Source organism: Ranitomeya variabilis, chromosome 4 (assembly GCF_051348905.1).
Source record: "Ranitomeya variabilis isolate aRanVar5 chromosome 4, aRanVar5.hap1, whole genome shotgun sequence".
Lineage (NCBI taxonomy): Eukaryota > Metazoa > Chordata > Amphibia > Anura > Dendrobatidae > Ranitomeya > Ranitomeya variabilis.
Genome location: NC_135235.1, coordinates 731,649,929 through 731,664,394, shown reverse-complemented (window position 1 = coordinate 731,664,394; position 14,466 = coordinate 731,649,929). Strand labels below are relative to the sequence as shown.

The 14,466-nt window shown below is 44.6% G+C and overlaps 1 protein-coding gene across 6 annotated transcripts in view; it reads right to left on the bottom strand.

Moving 5' to 3' along the window:
• Nucleotides 1-210: 210 nt before the first annotated feature.
• Nucleotides 211-14,466, bottom strand: part of LOC143767932 (uncharacterized) — a 47,570-nt gene continuing 33,314 nt past the window's right edge. For 4 of the 6 annotated variants that reach the window (XM_077256461.1, XM_077256459.1, XM_077256458.1 and 1 more), the window contains exons 2-7: nucleotides 5,908-6,057; nucleotides 5,602-5,778; nucleotides 5,395-5,518; nucleotides 5,199-5,311; nucleotides 4,578-4,668; nucleotides 211-2,420 (exon numbers count right to left, since the gene is read on the bottom strand). In XM_077256461.1, the coding sequence (XP_077112576.1) occupies nucleotides 223-2,420; nucleotides 4,578-4,668; nucleotides 5,199-5,311; nucleotides 5,395-5,518; nucleotides 5,602-5,778; nucleotides 5,908-6,057 (2,853 nt within the window). In that variant the 3' untranslated portion in view covers nucleotides 211-222. The remainder of the gene's footprint in view (nucleotides 2,421-4,577; nucleotides 4,669-5,198; nucleotides 5,312-5,394; nucleotides 5,519-5,601; nucleotides 5,779-5,907; nucleotides 6,058-14,466) is intronic. The other 2 variants (XM_077256463.1, XM_077256462.1) reach the window with 1 other exon arrangement.

Genomic DNA, 14,466 nt, shown 5'->3' with positions numbered 1-14,466 from the left:
GAATTGGCACTGGCAAGGGAGCTGTGTATGAGTATTTTTGTTTTAACGAGGCCAAATATAAGGAATGACAAGATGTTGTCCTAGTAGTAAGACCATTGTTTTAAGAAGTTACAATTTTTGGTTAAATATTTCCAACATTCTGAACATGATTAGGGCTTCTCCCCTGGGCAACTTCTCTGATGTTTATTAAAGAGTTGAATTCCATGTAAAACATTTCTCAAATTAGAAACAGGAAAAAGGCTTCTTCCCTGTGTGGATTCTCTGGTGGCTATCAAGATTCGCTTTCTTATTAAAACATTTCCCACATTCTGAACAGGAAAAAGGCTTCTCCCCTGTGTGGATTCTCTGGTGGCTATCAAGATTCGCTTTCTTATTAAAACATTTCCCACATTCTGAACATGAAAAAGGCTTTTCACCTGTGTGGATTCTCTGGTGATCAACCAAACCTGATTTCTGATTAAAACATTTCCCACATTCTGAACAGGAAAAAGGCTTCTCCCCTGTGTGGATTCTCTGGTGGCTATCAAGATTCGCTTTCTTATTAAAACATTTCCCACATTCTGAACAGGAAAAAGGCTTCTCCCCTGTGTGGATTCTCTGGTGCTTAACCAATTCTGATTTGTGGTTAAAACATTTCCCACATTCTGAACAGGAAAAAGGCTTCTCCCCTGTGTGGATTCTCTGGTGGCTATCAAGATTCGCTTTCTTATTAAAACATTTCCCACATTCTGAACAGGAAAAAGGCTTCTCCCCTGTGTGGATTCTCTGGTGGCTATCAAGATTCGCTTTCTTATTAAAACATTTCCCACATTCTGAACATGAAAAAGGCTTTTCACCTGTGTGGATTCTCTGGTGATCAACCAAACCTGATTTCTGATTAAAACATTTCCCACATTCTGAACAGGAAAAAGGCTTCTCCCCTGTGTGGATTCTCTGGTGCTTAACCAATTCTGATTTGTGGTTAAAACATTTCCCACATTCTGAACAGGAAAAAGGCTTCTCCCCTGTGTGGATTCTCTGGTGCTTAACCAATTCTGATTTGTGGTTAAAACATTTCCCACATTCTGAACAGGAAAAAGGCTTCTCCTGTGTGTGGGTTCTCTGGTGGCTATAAAGATTCCCTTTCAGATTAAAACATTTCCCACATTCTGAACAGGAAAAAGGCTTCTCCCCTGTGTGGATTCTCTGGTGGCTATCAAGATTCGCTTTATGATTAAAACATTTCCCACATTCTGAACATGAAAAAGGCTTTTCACCTGTGTGGATTCTCTGGTGATCAACCAAACCTGATTTCTGATTAAAACATTTCCCACATTCTGAACAGGAAAAAGGCTTCTCCCCTGTGTGGATTCTCTGGTGCTTAACCAATTCTGATTTGTGGTTAAAACATTTCCCACATTCTGAACAGGAAAAAGGCTTCTCCCCTGTGTGGATTCTCTGGTGCTTAACCAATTCTGATTTGTGGTTAAAACATTTCCCACATTCTGAACAGGAAAAAGGCTTCTCCTGTGTGTGGGTTCTCTGGTGGCTATAAAGATTCCCTTTCAGATTAAAACATTTCCCACATTCTGAACAGGAAAAAGGCTTCTCCCCTGTGTGGATTCTCTGGTGGCTATCAAGATGCGCTTTCTGATTAAAACATTTCCCACATTCTGAACAGGAAAAAGGCTTCTCCCCTGTGTGGATTCTCTGGTGGCTATCAAGATGAGCTTTCTTATTAAAACATTTCCCACATTCTGAACAGGAAAAAGGCTTCTCCCCTGTGTGGATTCTCTGGTGGCTATCAAGATGCGCTTTCTGATTAAAACATTTCCCACATTCTGAACAGGAAAAAGGCTTCTCCCCTGTGTGGATTCTCTGGTGGCTATCAAGATGAGCTTTCAAGTTAAAACATTTCCCACATTCTGAACATGAAAAAAGCTTTTCACCTGTGTGAGATCTCTGGTGCTCAACCAAACCTGATTTCTGTTTAAAACATTTCCCACATTCTGAACAGGAAAAAGGCTTCTCCACTGTGTGAGTTCTTTGGTGTATAACAAGATTCCACTTCTGGTTAAAACATCTCCCACACTTGGAACAAGAAAATCTATTCTCTGCTGTGTGAATTTTTTGATGCTTAAGAAAAGATTCTTTGAGGGGAAAACGATTTCCATATTCTAAAAGTAAAACTGGCTTATTTACTTCAGGACCAATTTGTTTTTTAATGCTTATTTTGTGACTTTGATTTTCCTTAGTAGTCGGTAATGAATCAGAAGACAGGACCTGTTTCAGAAGATCAGACGATAGATCTTTGCTGTGAAGGGATGATGGTGTATCTGGAGTAATGGCATTCACTTCAATTGTATCCTGTGGGATCTCAAGATTATCTGATTTAAAAATTGAAGATGTCAGCTGCCCCTCGGATCGCCTGGTGCAGTCATCTGTTATAAAATAAAACCAATTAGTTTTCATAAAAAATCCTTGAATTTTACATATTTTAACATTTGTAAGTAAACTGTCCACAACATGACAAGTTATGTTGAATACATAATTATTCACTAAGACAAGACAGCTCACAGTCTAAAAGAAAACTTCATAGGATGAACCAGTAGAGCATGGTGTTCAACTGTTTGTTTACTCTATATTTCGAAGGCAGAATGGACAGTCACCAAACAATGTTATGTTGAGGAAAATTATACCAATAAACCTTCTATTCATCACACAAAAAAAACAAATCCCTACTCAGGTCCATCATCTGTCAGTGAAAAACAGGTTTCTACATTACAAGTGGCTCAAAGGCTTTTGAAAAGCACTATGGCTTCCACACACCAATCCAGCAATATCTGCTCTCCCAAAGTCAAATTTTCCCCTCGCTTCTGAGCCTTGCAGTGTGCCCAAACCACATTTAGCATCCATGTATAAAGCACGTGTAAAGCGCCATGGAATAAATGGCGCTATAAAAATTAATAATGATAATAAATAATAATGTATTTGGCATTACTACAGTGATAAGAGCCCACTTAATTTACAATGTGTGTCTCCTGGAACACAATCTGGGCACTGTGTTGGGTAATAAAATGGCATATTTGCAATTTTCACTCTCCAACATTCACTGCGTGCTAATTTATGGAAAGTGGCTCTGGGGTCAACATAGTCACTACTCCAATACATTAATCCCCTGAGGGTTATAATTTCCAAAATTAAGCCAATTTATGGGGATTCCTACTGTTCTGGTTTTCTGCCATTTTCTCATATTAGGGCTTCTGCATATGGTATGTCCTATCTCCACGCAGATGTGCTCCTGTGATGTCTGGTTCTGTTACCAGGCACAACCTTATTCATGCTACAGGTGGCACTGGTAATGGAGGAGACATCAAATCCAGAAGCTCTGGGCGATGCAGGCTCTGTCCTGCCACTAAGATTAGGGTGCCTGGGATTTTTAGTACAATCCAGTCTGGCAGTATGGGTTTGTGTTGTCCAGTTCCCTGCTCCAGCCAGTTGGAAAGCACCACACCCTACCAAAGCTCGAAGCATATTGCTGGAAGCTGTCAGATACAGCCTTCTTCTCTGGTTAATTCCTCTGTGCTCAGCTCCCGGCTTGTTTATTTGTATTCTGTTGTGATCTCGGCTCGCTTACTGACTACTCTTGTGTCTTCTGATTTTGAATTTTCTCTGCTTTCCTGGTACTGACCCGGTTACCTGACAATTCTTGCTACATCTCACATCACATAACAGAAGGTAACACCATGGCCAAAGCTTAGGGGGTCTCTGTCTATGTACAGACCCATGTAGAAGGGTTAAAGTATGATGAACAAGGCATGGGATGGGATCTGTAAAATGGAGTAGATAGCGCCAAGTCTGCTCATGGTGGCCATCTTTTGAGCTTCCAGGTGACCACGAACAGTGCCCACAATGCATCGAGTCTACAAACTATTTCTGCAAGAGCTGCAGTCAAATAGCTAAATAGCTTCTTAACCCTGCCATGTGCCCAGACAGTAGTGTACAACTGTATATAGAGTATTGTCAGATTCAAGAGAAGTTGGAAAATAATTTGTAAGGTCCATTTGTTTCCTATTATCCTTTGTGAAGAATTCCAAAGTGATCACCACAAAGTGACTCACATCAGGTTCGAAAAATTGGGTTCTGATTAGGAACAGAAAAGAACTGCGGGAAGTGGTTAAGTCAAAGGATTTGAGCAGTAACTACTGTAGTCAAAAACTGTGACTAAAGACAATAACACATCTACTGAAATGATCAAACTCATCAGTCTTCATCAGTAATAAATGAGTAACTAGTGGAGAAACCTCTCTGGGGTAATTAGAGTATGGGGCTCAGTGGCTCTTCCAAGGGAAACTATTATAAGAGCCAATGGTAGATGTCACATCAGTTTCAAGAAGAAATATTAGACATTCAAATACATTATTTTATAACAGTTTACAGCTGATGTGTCAAAGTTTGGATGGAGAAGAATGTTGAGGTCTAGAGGCAAAATGGTGAACACACGATTGTCATATGACTGGGCTATACAACCGATAAAGCAGCCACAGCCGGTGACTGAGAAGAATCTGTGACTTCTCTGCATTTATGTTACTACTCACCTGGGTAGTCATATGTTGGAATCTCCTCTTTACACCGCTCATCACCCCTCACATATGTCTCTGTAGTATTAATATGGGTCAGATCTTCACTCTGAAAAACATCGTAATAGTCACAGACAGATGAAGAGAAAAGATAGTCACATCTATGATCAGCTCTAGTCCTGCCATCAGTTCCGCCACCAGAGCATTACAGCCCTTACTGGCGAATAGGGCCTGACAAGCAGAGGGGGCCCACAGCAGGCCGCCTCTCCTCTACGGGCCCCAGCGGCTCAACTGATCATGCATCGTCAGACGCACGGCAAGTTAAAATCTGTTGCCTTGCGGGAGATCACAAGCTGGCAGATGTCAGTGGGCACATTGTCGGCGTATATTGATACTCTCATATGATGGTACATGCCTGTATCAGGTGGACTACACCGCTGGACCTCAGCCAGGTAAGGATAAACCTTTTTTTTGTAAATCTGCAGAATAACGCTGAATTAAACTACTATGGGGGTGCATTATACTACTATAGGGGTGCATTATACTCCTAAGGGGATGCATTATACTGCTATGCTAAAACAAGACTGAGCACAAGACCTTCATAGCCGTCTACTCATCATAGGGGAGATCTCATGATACCTTCTCTCCATCTACCTGATGATCCTGAGGAACATTGGGATCTTCTTGCTTATAGTCCTGTGGAAGAAGAGGATTGGGACACCTCTCTGGTGTTGTCCTCCTACTGGATAGAACTGGAGGAAACACATACAGGGACTGAATTCATTCTTTACATACAGATAATTATAGGCCAAGTGTATTTAGTCCTGTCTATTACCTGGTGATGTGAGGGGCTGGGGAACCTCCATCATGATGTCCTTGTACACATCTTTGTGTCCTGCTAAATACTCCCACTCCGCCATGGAGAAATAGACGGCGACATCGTGACACCTTATAGGAACCTGACACATACAATGATACCGTCATCCCCCCGATCCCTTCATAGTGTTACTGTATAATGTCCCAGCATTCCCAGCAGTGTCACCTCTTCAGTCAGCAGCTCAATCATCTTGTAGGCGAGTTCTAGGATCTTCTGGTCATTGATGTCCTCATGTATCAGGTGAGGTGGAGGCCCCGTGACTGGGCTCAGGGGTCGTCCCAATCCCTCAGACACAGGGTCCTGACAGCGCTTACTAGAGGTCTTCTTCACTACAGTGTAATCCTGGTTATGGAGAGACACATTAATAAATCTCACTACAGACATTTCCAGAGTCCTCACCTCTCCAGTTCTGTCCATCTGTTATTCCCATAGATAAGAATAATGTAATGTGACATCATCAGAATCTCTCACCTCTCCAGTAAGCCGGAAGAGGATCTCTAGGGTGAGGTGTAATATCCTCTCCGCCATCTTGTATCTGTCCATATCCATCTTTGATGGGTAAATCAGGAAAATTCTCTTATATAGAAGATCTTCACTGAGAGGATCTGATATTGTAGAGACCTGAATGAGAAGAAGATGAGCCGATGTAACATCATAAAAATCCTGTGTAATAATACAATTACTGGAGATAAGGGAAACATGAGATTATTTTACAGTATTTAGTTTTCTTCTTTACATCTACTAAAAAAAAACCTATATACACTGCTCAAAAAAAATAAAGGGAACACTAAAATACCATATCCTAGATATCACTGAATGAAATATTTCAGTTGCAAATCTTTATTCATTACATAGCGAAATGTGTTGAAAACAACATAAAAATGATCAATGTAAATCAAAATAAATATCCCACGAAGGTCTGGAGTTGGAATGATACTCAAAATCAAAGTGGAAAATCAAATGACAGGCTGATCCAACTTCAGTGGAAATGCCTCAAGACAAGGAAATGATGTTCAGTTGTGTGTGTGTTGCCTCCATGTGCCTGTATGACCTCCCTACAAGCCTGGGCATACACCTGATGAGGCGGCGGATGGTCTCCTGAGGGATCTCCCAGACCTGGACTAAAGCATCCGCCAACTTCAGGACAGTCTGTGGTGCAACGTGACGTTGGTGGATGGCGCGAAAAATGATGTCCCAGATGTGTTCAATCGGATTCAGGTCTGGGGAACGAACGGGCCAGTCCATAGCTTCAATGCCTTCATCTTGCAGGAACTGCTGACACACTCCAGCCACATGAGGTCTGGCATTGTCCTGCATTAGGAGGAACCCAGGGTCAACCGCACCATCATATGGTCTCACAAGGGGTCTGAGGATCTCATCTCGGTATCTAATGGCAATCAGGCTACCTCTGGCGAGCACATGGAGGGCTATGTGGCCCTCCAAAGAAATGCCACCCCACACCATTACTGACCCCCTGCCAAACCGGTCATGCTGAAGGATGTTGCAGGGAGCAGATCGCGCTCCACGGCATCTCCAGACTCCGTCACGTCTGTCACATGTGCTCAGTGTGAACCTGCTTTCATCTGTGAAGAGCACAGGGCGCCAGTGGCAAATTTGCCAATCCCGGTGTTCTGTGGCAAATGCCAATCGTCCTGCATGGTGTTGGACTGTGAGCACAACCCATAAGGAAATCACAGCTAGAATAAGATTGTTCCTGTACAGAAAAATTGAACAAAGAAATTCACCGTGTAAAAACTGTACTTAAAAAATTACCTTTAATTACGTCTTAACGCAGTAAGGTGATAACAAGGACCACTACCACCATTTAAAAGATACCAGGAGGTGCTTGTAGCTATCACTAAACTGAACTGTTCCTACCTACCAGCAGAGGTTGGCACCCTACACCTGCACAATGGTGCCCCCGATCACTGGCGACTGTCCCTCCTACCCCTATCCAGCCCTGTGGGATGGGGAAAGGAATAGGAGGAGAGATACTGAAATGAGAGTTTGTTTGGACATTATACCACAATTATAGTGACTGAAGAAATTGCTAAGACCGGCACAATAGCAACATGGATCAACATGCACCGTATCATGCAGCACACTATGAAGGCGTATCGTTTCCTTATGTGCTTGAACTCTAAACCCTGCTATTGTGCCGGTCACAGCAATTTCTTCAGCAGCTAAGTAGTCTCTTTATACTATGTATACTTTATTCACTCCTGATGAACGTTGAAAGGGGAAAGGCGTTGAGTGTGTTTCAGAGCTCTTAGGTTTGTTTTTGTTTTTTTTATAAGTTCTTGATTTAATGACATGTACCTGTTCTTTAAGCCTGCCATCGGACGTACTGTCCCGTCCATGTGACCTGGGACTTAATTCCCATGGACGGGATAGTATGTCATACCCGATCAGCCGCGCTCACGGGAGGAGCGCAGCTGATCGCAGCCGAGTGTCAGCCGATTATCACAGCTGACATCCGGCACTGTGACCGCTCCTGACACTTTAACCCCCGAAACACTGCGATCAAACATGATCGCAGCATTCTGGTGGCATAAGGAATGATTGCCTTGTGCAGGCATGTACTACGGAGGACAGAGAATGAACTTCAATCCAATATTGCAGCCAGCATGCAGCCAGCGGGTAAGGAAAGGGTGAATCAAACACCCGAAAACCCCGCCCCTATGGCTGAAAATTGTTCCCTCCAAATTCAGGTGGCAGAGTCCCTTTAAGGGATGAATGCCCTGGGATCGTGATACCAGGCGCCTCCTGGTATCTTTTAAATGGTGGTAGTGGTCCTCAATATCACCTTACTGCGTTAAGACGTAATTAAAGGTAATTTTTTTTAACTACAGTTTTTACACGGTGAATTTTTTTCTGTGAGCACAACCCCCATCTGTGGACATCGGGCACTCAGACCATCCTCATGGAGTCAGTTTATAACTGTTTGTGCAGACACATGCACATTTGTGGCCTGCTGGAGGTCATTTTGCAGGGCTCTGGCAGGGCTCCTCCTCTTCCTCCTTGCACAAAGGCTGATCCCCTTCCACATCTCCTGGTGTACTGGCCTGTCTCCTGGTAGTGCCTCCAGCCTCTGGACACTACGCTGAGAGACACCGCAAACCTTCTTGCCACAGCTCACATTGATGTGCAATCCTGGATGAGCTGCACTACCTGAGCCACTTATGTGGGTTGTAGAGTTCGTCTCTTGCTACCACGAGTGTGAAAGCACAACCAACATTCAAAAGTGACCAAAGGGAGCTTGAGAGGGATGTGAGACTGCATACACAGAGAAGCACTGCAGAGCAGCAGCATAGGCACCACCAAGTGGCGAGAGAGTGGTACAACAATCAGAGTCAAAAAACAACAATAGGCAGAAGTACTAAAGGGATCAGCAATACACGTGGTCAGGAACAAGCCAGGAGTTTCAGCAACGGTCATTGCGGATAAGACAAAAGTCAGGAGGCAGAAGAGAGTCCGAATACAAGCCGAGTCAGAAACCAAAGAATCAAATCCGAAACGCTGGAAAAAGAGCAGACAGAGGGAGTCAACAGACACGGGGCAAGTCAGGGATCACAGAAGGACAAACCAAGAGCTAACAGAGTCAGGTTCACACGCTGAAGGCAGAACTATAGCTGACACCGCCAGCAGGATGTATGGGAGCTAAATAGTAAACCTGAACCCAGAAAGAGGCAGAGCAAAATTAACTTGACATGATCCCCCCGGAAAAAGGGCAGACAGGATTAAATCCTGGAACGTTTCATGACAACAAGCTTTTTTGTTTGCACAAACACAGCGGACAGAAATTATCTGATCCCAAATTCTCCATGTACAGTGTTTTATGGGATTTATTTCTGGCCTTAGGCTTTCCTATATTACAGGGAAAAAAAACAGATACTAAAAATTTTTTTTTTTTGACACGTTAAACATTTGTTTTACTCTTTTGGGCCCCAGGACATAGATTTACACTGCAGGGATGGCACAGGGGTGGCTACAACGAAGCCCTGGCAGTTTAACCACTTGATGCTGCCAAAATCAAACATGGCACCTAAGAAAGTGTGACAGAGTTTGGCTGAATGCCCTCTGGCCCAAAGTACTCGATAGTATGGGGCGGCCTAGTTACTACGATACTTACATGCCTAATGGTGTCTGGGCCTGAAATGTACGGTCTATTAGGCTGGGCCACAGGCAGCGTCCAATAGGACAACCCCTTCTTGATTAATATGTTTGGCCCCAATTATAATAATAAACCTTATACTCAACTCCCGTGCTGGCGCCGTTTGTATTGTTTAAATGTACCTGTAAATTGTAAATGTACCTGCAATGTTTGATATTGTGCAAAGAAAATAAACATTTATTTAACCAAAAAATAACTGGGTTTAGGATCGGGATCTATCTGAGGGTGAGATGTGGTGGACCTTGGGGGTGTGGAGCTGAGGATTGGGTGGTAGTTGATGAAGGCGTTACAGGGGAAGGGGCAACAAATTAAAGGATTGGATCATAGATGGAACTAGACACATTGGGAGTAGACAACAGTGGAATCATTGGAATGGATAGACAGACAGGAAGGGACAGACACAAGGGAAGGTAGTGACACATTTCAAAACAGTGACACATTGGTAGGTGAGGGTGGAGGTGGTGAGTCCAATTTTAGCAGGGTTTTTGGACTCCGGGTCTTCGTCCTGGTGGAACTGTTATTAGTTTTGGACCTTTGCTTTCTTGGCTGAGTGGGAGTGGTGGCCTCTGTAGCAGTTTTTTGGCATGGTGCTGGACTGGGCAGCGTGGTGGATGCTGCTGGCTGCAGGGGTAACAGTCTTCCTTCAACCTTAATAACTATGTTTCTAAGTCCACCTAGTTCAACCCAGAGCCTAACCTAACATGCCCTAATATGTTGATCCAGAGGAAGGCAAAAAAAACCCATGTGACAAACAGTAAGCTCCACATTGGGGAAAAAAAATTCCTTCCATCGACCTCCACCCACAGAGCCACACTCCACATAGAGAATAATGGAGCCTCCAGGACCGACCTCCACCCGCAGAGCCACACTCCACATAATAATAATAATTTTTATTTATATGGCGCCAACATATTCCGCAGCGCTTTACAAATTATAGAGGGGACTTGTACAGACAATAGACATTACAGCATAACAGAAATCACAGTTCAAAACAGATACCAGGAGGAATGAGGGCTAAGGTTGAGCGAAACGGATCGGTCATTTTCATAAGTCGCCGACTTTTGGCTAAGTCGGCGTCTCATGAAACCCGATCCGTTCCCTGTGTGGGGTCGGCCACGCGGTACGCGAACTTGGCGCCAAAGTCGCGTTTCATATGACGCGTTTAGTGCCATTTTTGCAGCCAATGAAGGAGCGGCAGAGTGATGACATAGTTGTGCACGCCCCCTGAACCTATCGCCATTTTTTAGCTTGCATGACTGCAGCGATTTGAAATGTGTAAAAGGAGAGAGAGAGAGAGAGAGAGAGAGAGAGAGAGAGAGAGAGAGAGAGAGAGAGAGAGAGAGAGAGAGAGAGAGAGAGAGAGAGAGAGAGAGAGAGAGAGAGAGAGAGAGAGAGAGAGAGAGAGAATTCTTCATTGGGTTTCGTGTTTCGGCCGAACCCCGACATTTCATGGTGGTCGGCCGATTTCACTCGACTCGACTTTTAGGACAGTCGGGTTTCGCGAAACCCGACTCGACCCTAAAAAAATAAAGGTCGCTCAACCCTAATGAGGGCCCTGCTCGCAAGCTTACAACCTATGAGGAAAAGGGGAGACACGAGAGGTGGATGGTAACAATTGCATTAGTTATTTGGACCAGCCATAGTGTAAGGCTCGGGTGTCCATGTAAAGCTGCATGAACCAGTTAACTGCCTAAGTATGTAGCAGTACAGACACAGAGGGCTATTAACTGCATAAAGTGTATGAGAACATGATGCGAGGAACCTGATTATGTTCTTGTTTTTTTGTTTTTTTATAGGCCACACAGGGATAGTTAGGTTAATGCGTTGAGGCGGTAGGCCAGTCTGAACAAATCAGTTTTTAGGGCACGCTTAAAACTGTGGGAATTGGGGATTAATCGTATTAACCTGGGTAGTGCATTCCAAAGAATCGGCGCAGCACGTGTAAAGTCTTGGAGACGGGAGTGGGAGGATCTGATTATTGAGGATGGCAACCTGAGGTCATTAGCGGAGCGGAGGGCATGGGTAGGGTGGTAGACTGAGACCAGAGAGGAGATGTAGGGTGGTGCTGAGCCATGGAGTGCTTTGTGGATGAGGGTAGTAGTTTTGTACTGGATTCTGGAATGGATGGGTAGCCATTGTAATGACTGGCACAAGGTAGAGGCATCGGTGTAACGGTTGGTGAGGAATATGATCCTGGCAGCAGCATTCAGGACAGATTAGAGCGGGGAGAGTTTGGTAAGAGGGAGTCCGATTAGTAGAGAGTTACAATAATCCAGACGAGAATGAATAAGTGAGACAGTAAGGGTATGTGTCCACGTTCAGGATTGCATCAGGATTTGGTCAAGATTTTTCATCAGTATTTGTAAGCCAAAACCAGGAGTGGGTGATAAATGCAGAAGTGGAGCATATGTTTCTGTTAAACTTTTCCTCTAATTGTTCCACTCCTGGTTTTGGCTTACAAAAACTGATGAAAAATCCTGACCAAATCCTGATGCAATCCTGAACGTGGACACATACCCTAAGAGTTTTTGCAGGGTCAAAAGTAAGAAAAGGGCGAATTCTAGGAATGTTTTTGAGATGCAGATAAGAAGAGCGAGCCAGTGATTGGATGTGGGGGGTGAATGAAAGCTCGGAATCAAGGATGACCCCAAAGCAGCGGGCATGTTGCTTTGGAGTAATGGTGGAACCGCACACGGAGATGGCAATGTCAGGCAAAGGGAGAGAACACGAGGAGTTCAGTTTTTGACAGGTTCTGTTTCAGATAGAGGGAGGACATGATGTTAGAGACAGCGGTAAGACAATCACTGGTGTTTTCTAAGAAGGTCGGCGTGAAAGCAGGAGAAGAGGTGTATAATTGGGTGTCGTCAGCATAGAGATGGTACTGGAAACCAAATCTACTGATTGTATACTACCCCTATTGGACAAACAAAGAGAAGAGGAGGGGGCCTACGACTGATCCTTGAGGAACCCCAACAGTAAGGGGAAGGTGAGAGGAGGAGGAACCAGCAAAACATACAGTGAAGGATCGGTCAGAGAGCTAGGAGGAGAACCAAGAGAGAACGGTGTCCTTGAGGCCGATGGAGCGGAGCATAGTGAGGAGGAGCTGATGATCCACAGTGTCAAATGCTGCGGAGAAATCCAAGAGAATTAGCATGGAGTAGTGACCATTAGATTTAGCTGTTAGTAGGTCATTAGCGACTTTAATGAGGGCAGTTTCAGTAGAGTGTAAAGAGTGGAAGCCAGATTGAAGAGGGTCGAGAAGAGAGTTATCTGAGAGATAGCGGGTAATACGGGAGTGGACCAGACGTTCGAGGAGTGTAGAGATGAAGGGAAGATTAGAGACAGGTCATAATTAGCGGCACAATTTTGGTCGAGGGAGGGTTTTTTAAGTAATGGATGTATGATGGCATGCTTAAATGAGGAGGGAAAAATACCTGAAGTGAGGGAAAGGTTGAATATTTTTGTTAGGTGAGAGGTGACAGCCGGGGAAAGGGACTGGAGGAGATGTGACGGAATGGGGTCACTGGTGCAAGTGGTCGGGCGAGAAAATGCAAGGAGCCTGCTTACTTCCTCTTCTGTAACTGGTTCAAAGTCAGAGAGTGAACTAGATGCAGTGGGGGAGGGAGGACAGTGCATGGTATGAAGAGATTGGGAGATGATTTCCTGTCAAATGTGGTCAATTTTTTCTTTGAAGTAATTGGCCAGATCGTCAGCGCGGAGATCTGTGGTTGGGGCCTGCTCTCTTGGGTTGAGTAGGGACTGGAAAGTGTCAAAGGGACGTTTAGGGTTATTGGACAGCGAGGTGATGAGGGTGTTGAAATAGGTTTGTTTGGAGAGGTGAAGGGCAGAGTTGTATGTTTTCAGCATGAACATATAATGGATGAAATCTTCGGGTAGATTAGATTTTCTCCACAGACGTTCGGCGCACCTGGAGCACCGCTGCAGGAAATGTGTTTGCAGCGTGTACCATGGTTGTCGCCATCTGTGCCGAGTTGTTCTATGTATAGGAGGTGCAGCTTCATCCAGGGCACTTTGCAGGGTTTCATTGTAATGCTTCAGAGCAGAATCAGGACATGAGATGGAGAAGATTGGGGCCAATGAGGACTGCAAGTTCTTCATAAGTTTCTGGGTGCTAATGGCCTGTAAGTTTCTATAAGTGTGGAAAGTGGGGGTGACCTGAGCGGGATGGCAGATCTTGATAGAGAATGAAAGAAGGTTGTGGTCAGAGAGCGGGAGAGAATAACAGAGAATAATGGAGCCTCCAGCACCGACCTCCCTCCACAGAGTCGCACTCCACATAGAGAATAATGAAGCCTCCAGCAACGACCTCCCTCCACAGAGTCGCACTCCACATAGAGAATAATGGAGCCTCCAGCACCGACCTCCACCCGCAGAGCCACACTCCACATAGAGAATAAAGGAGCCTCCAGCACCAACCTCCACCCACAGAGCCGCACTCCACATAGAGAATAATGGAGCCTCCAGCACCGACCTCCATCCGCAGAGCCGCACTCCACATAGAGAATAATGGAGCCTCCAGCACCAACCTCCACCCACAGAGCCGCACTCCACATAGAGAATAATGGAGCCTCCAGCACCAACCTCCACCCGCAGAGCCACACTCCACATAGAGAATAATGGAGCCTCCAGCACCGACCTCCACCCGCAGAGCCGCACTCCACATAGAGAATAATTACCGGATTCAAGTTAGTCTGCAGTTAGCTATTAGATATTAGTTAGTTATTCGATTTTTAGCTATTAGTTATTAGTTAGTTATTCGATTTTCCATGCATGGTGAATTCTACATAGAGTGGATATTGTTTGGGTAAAATTTTGATCAGGACTTTGAGATGTTT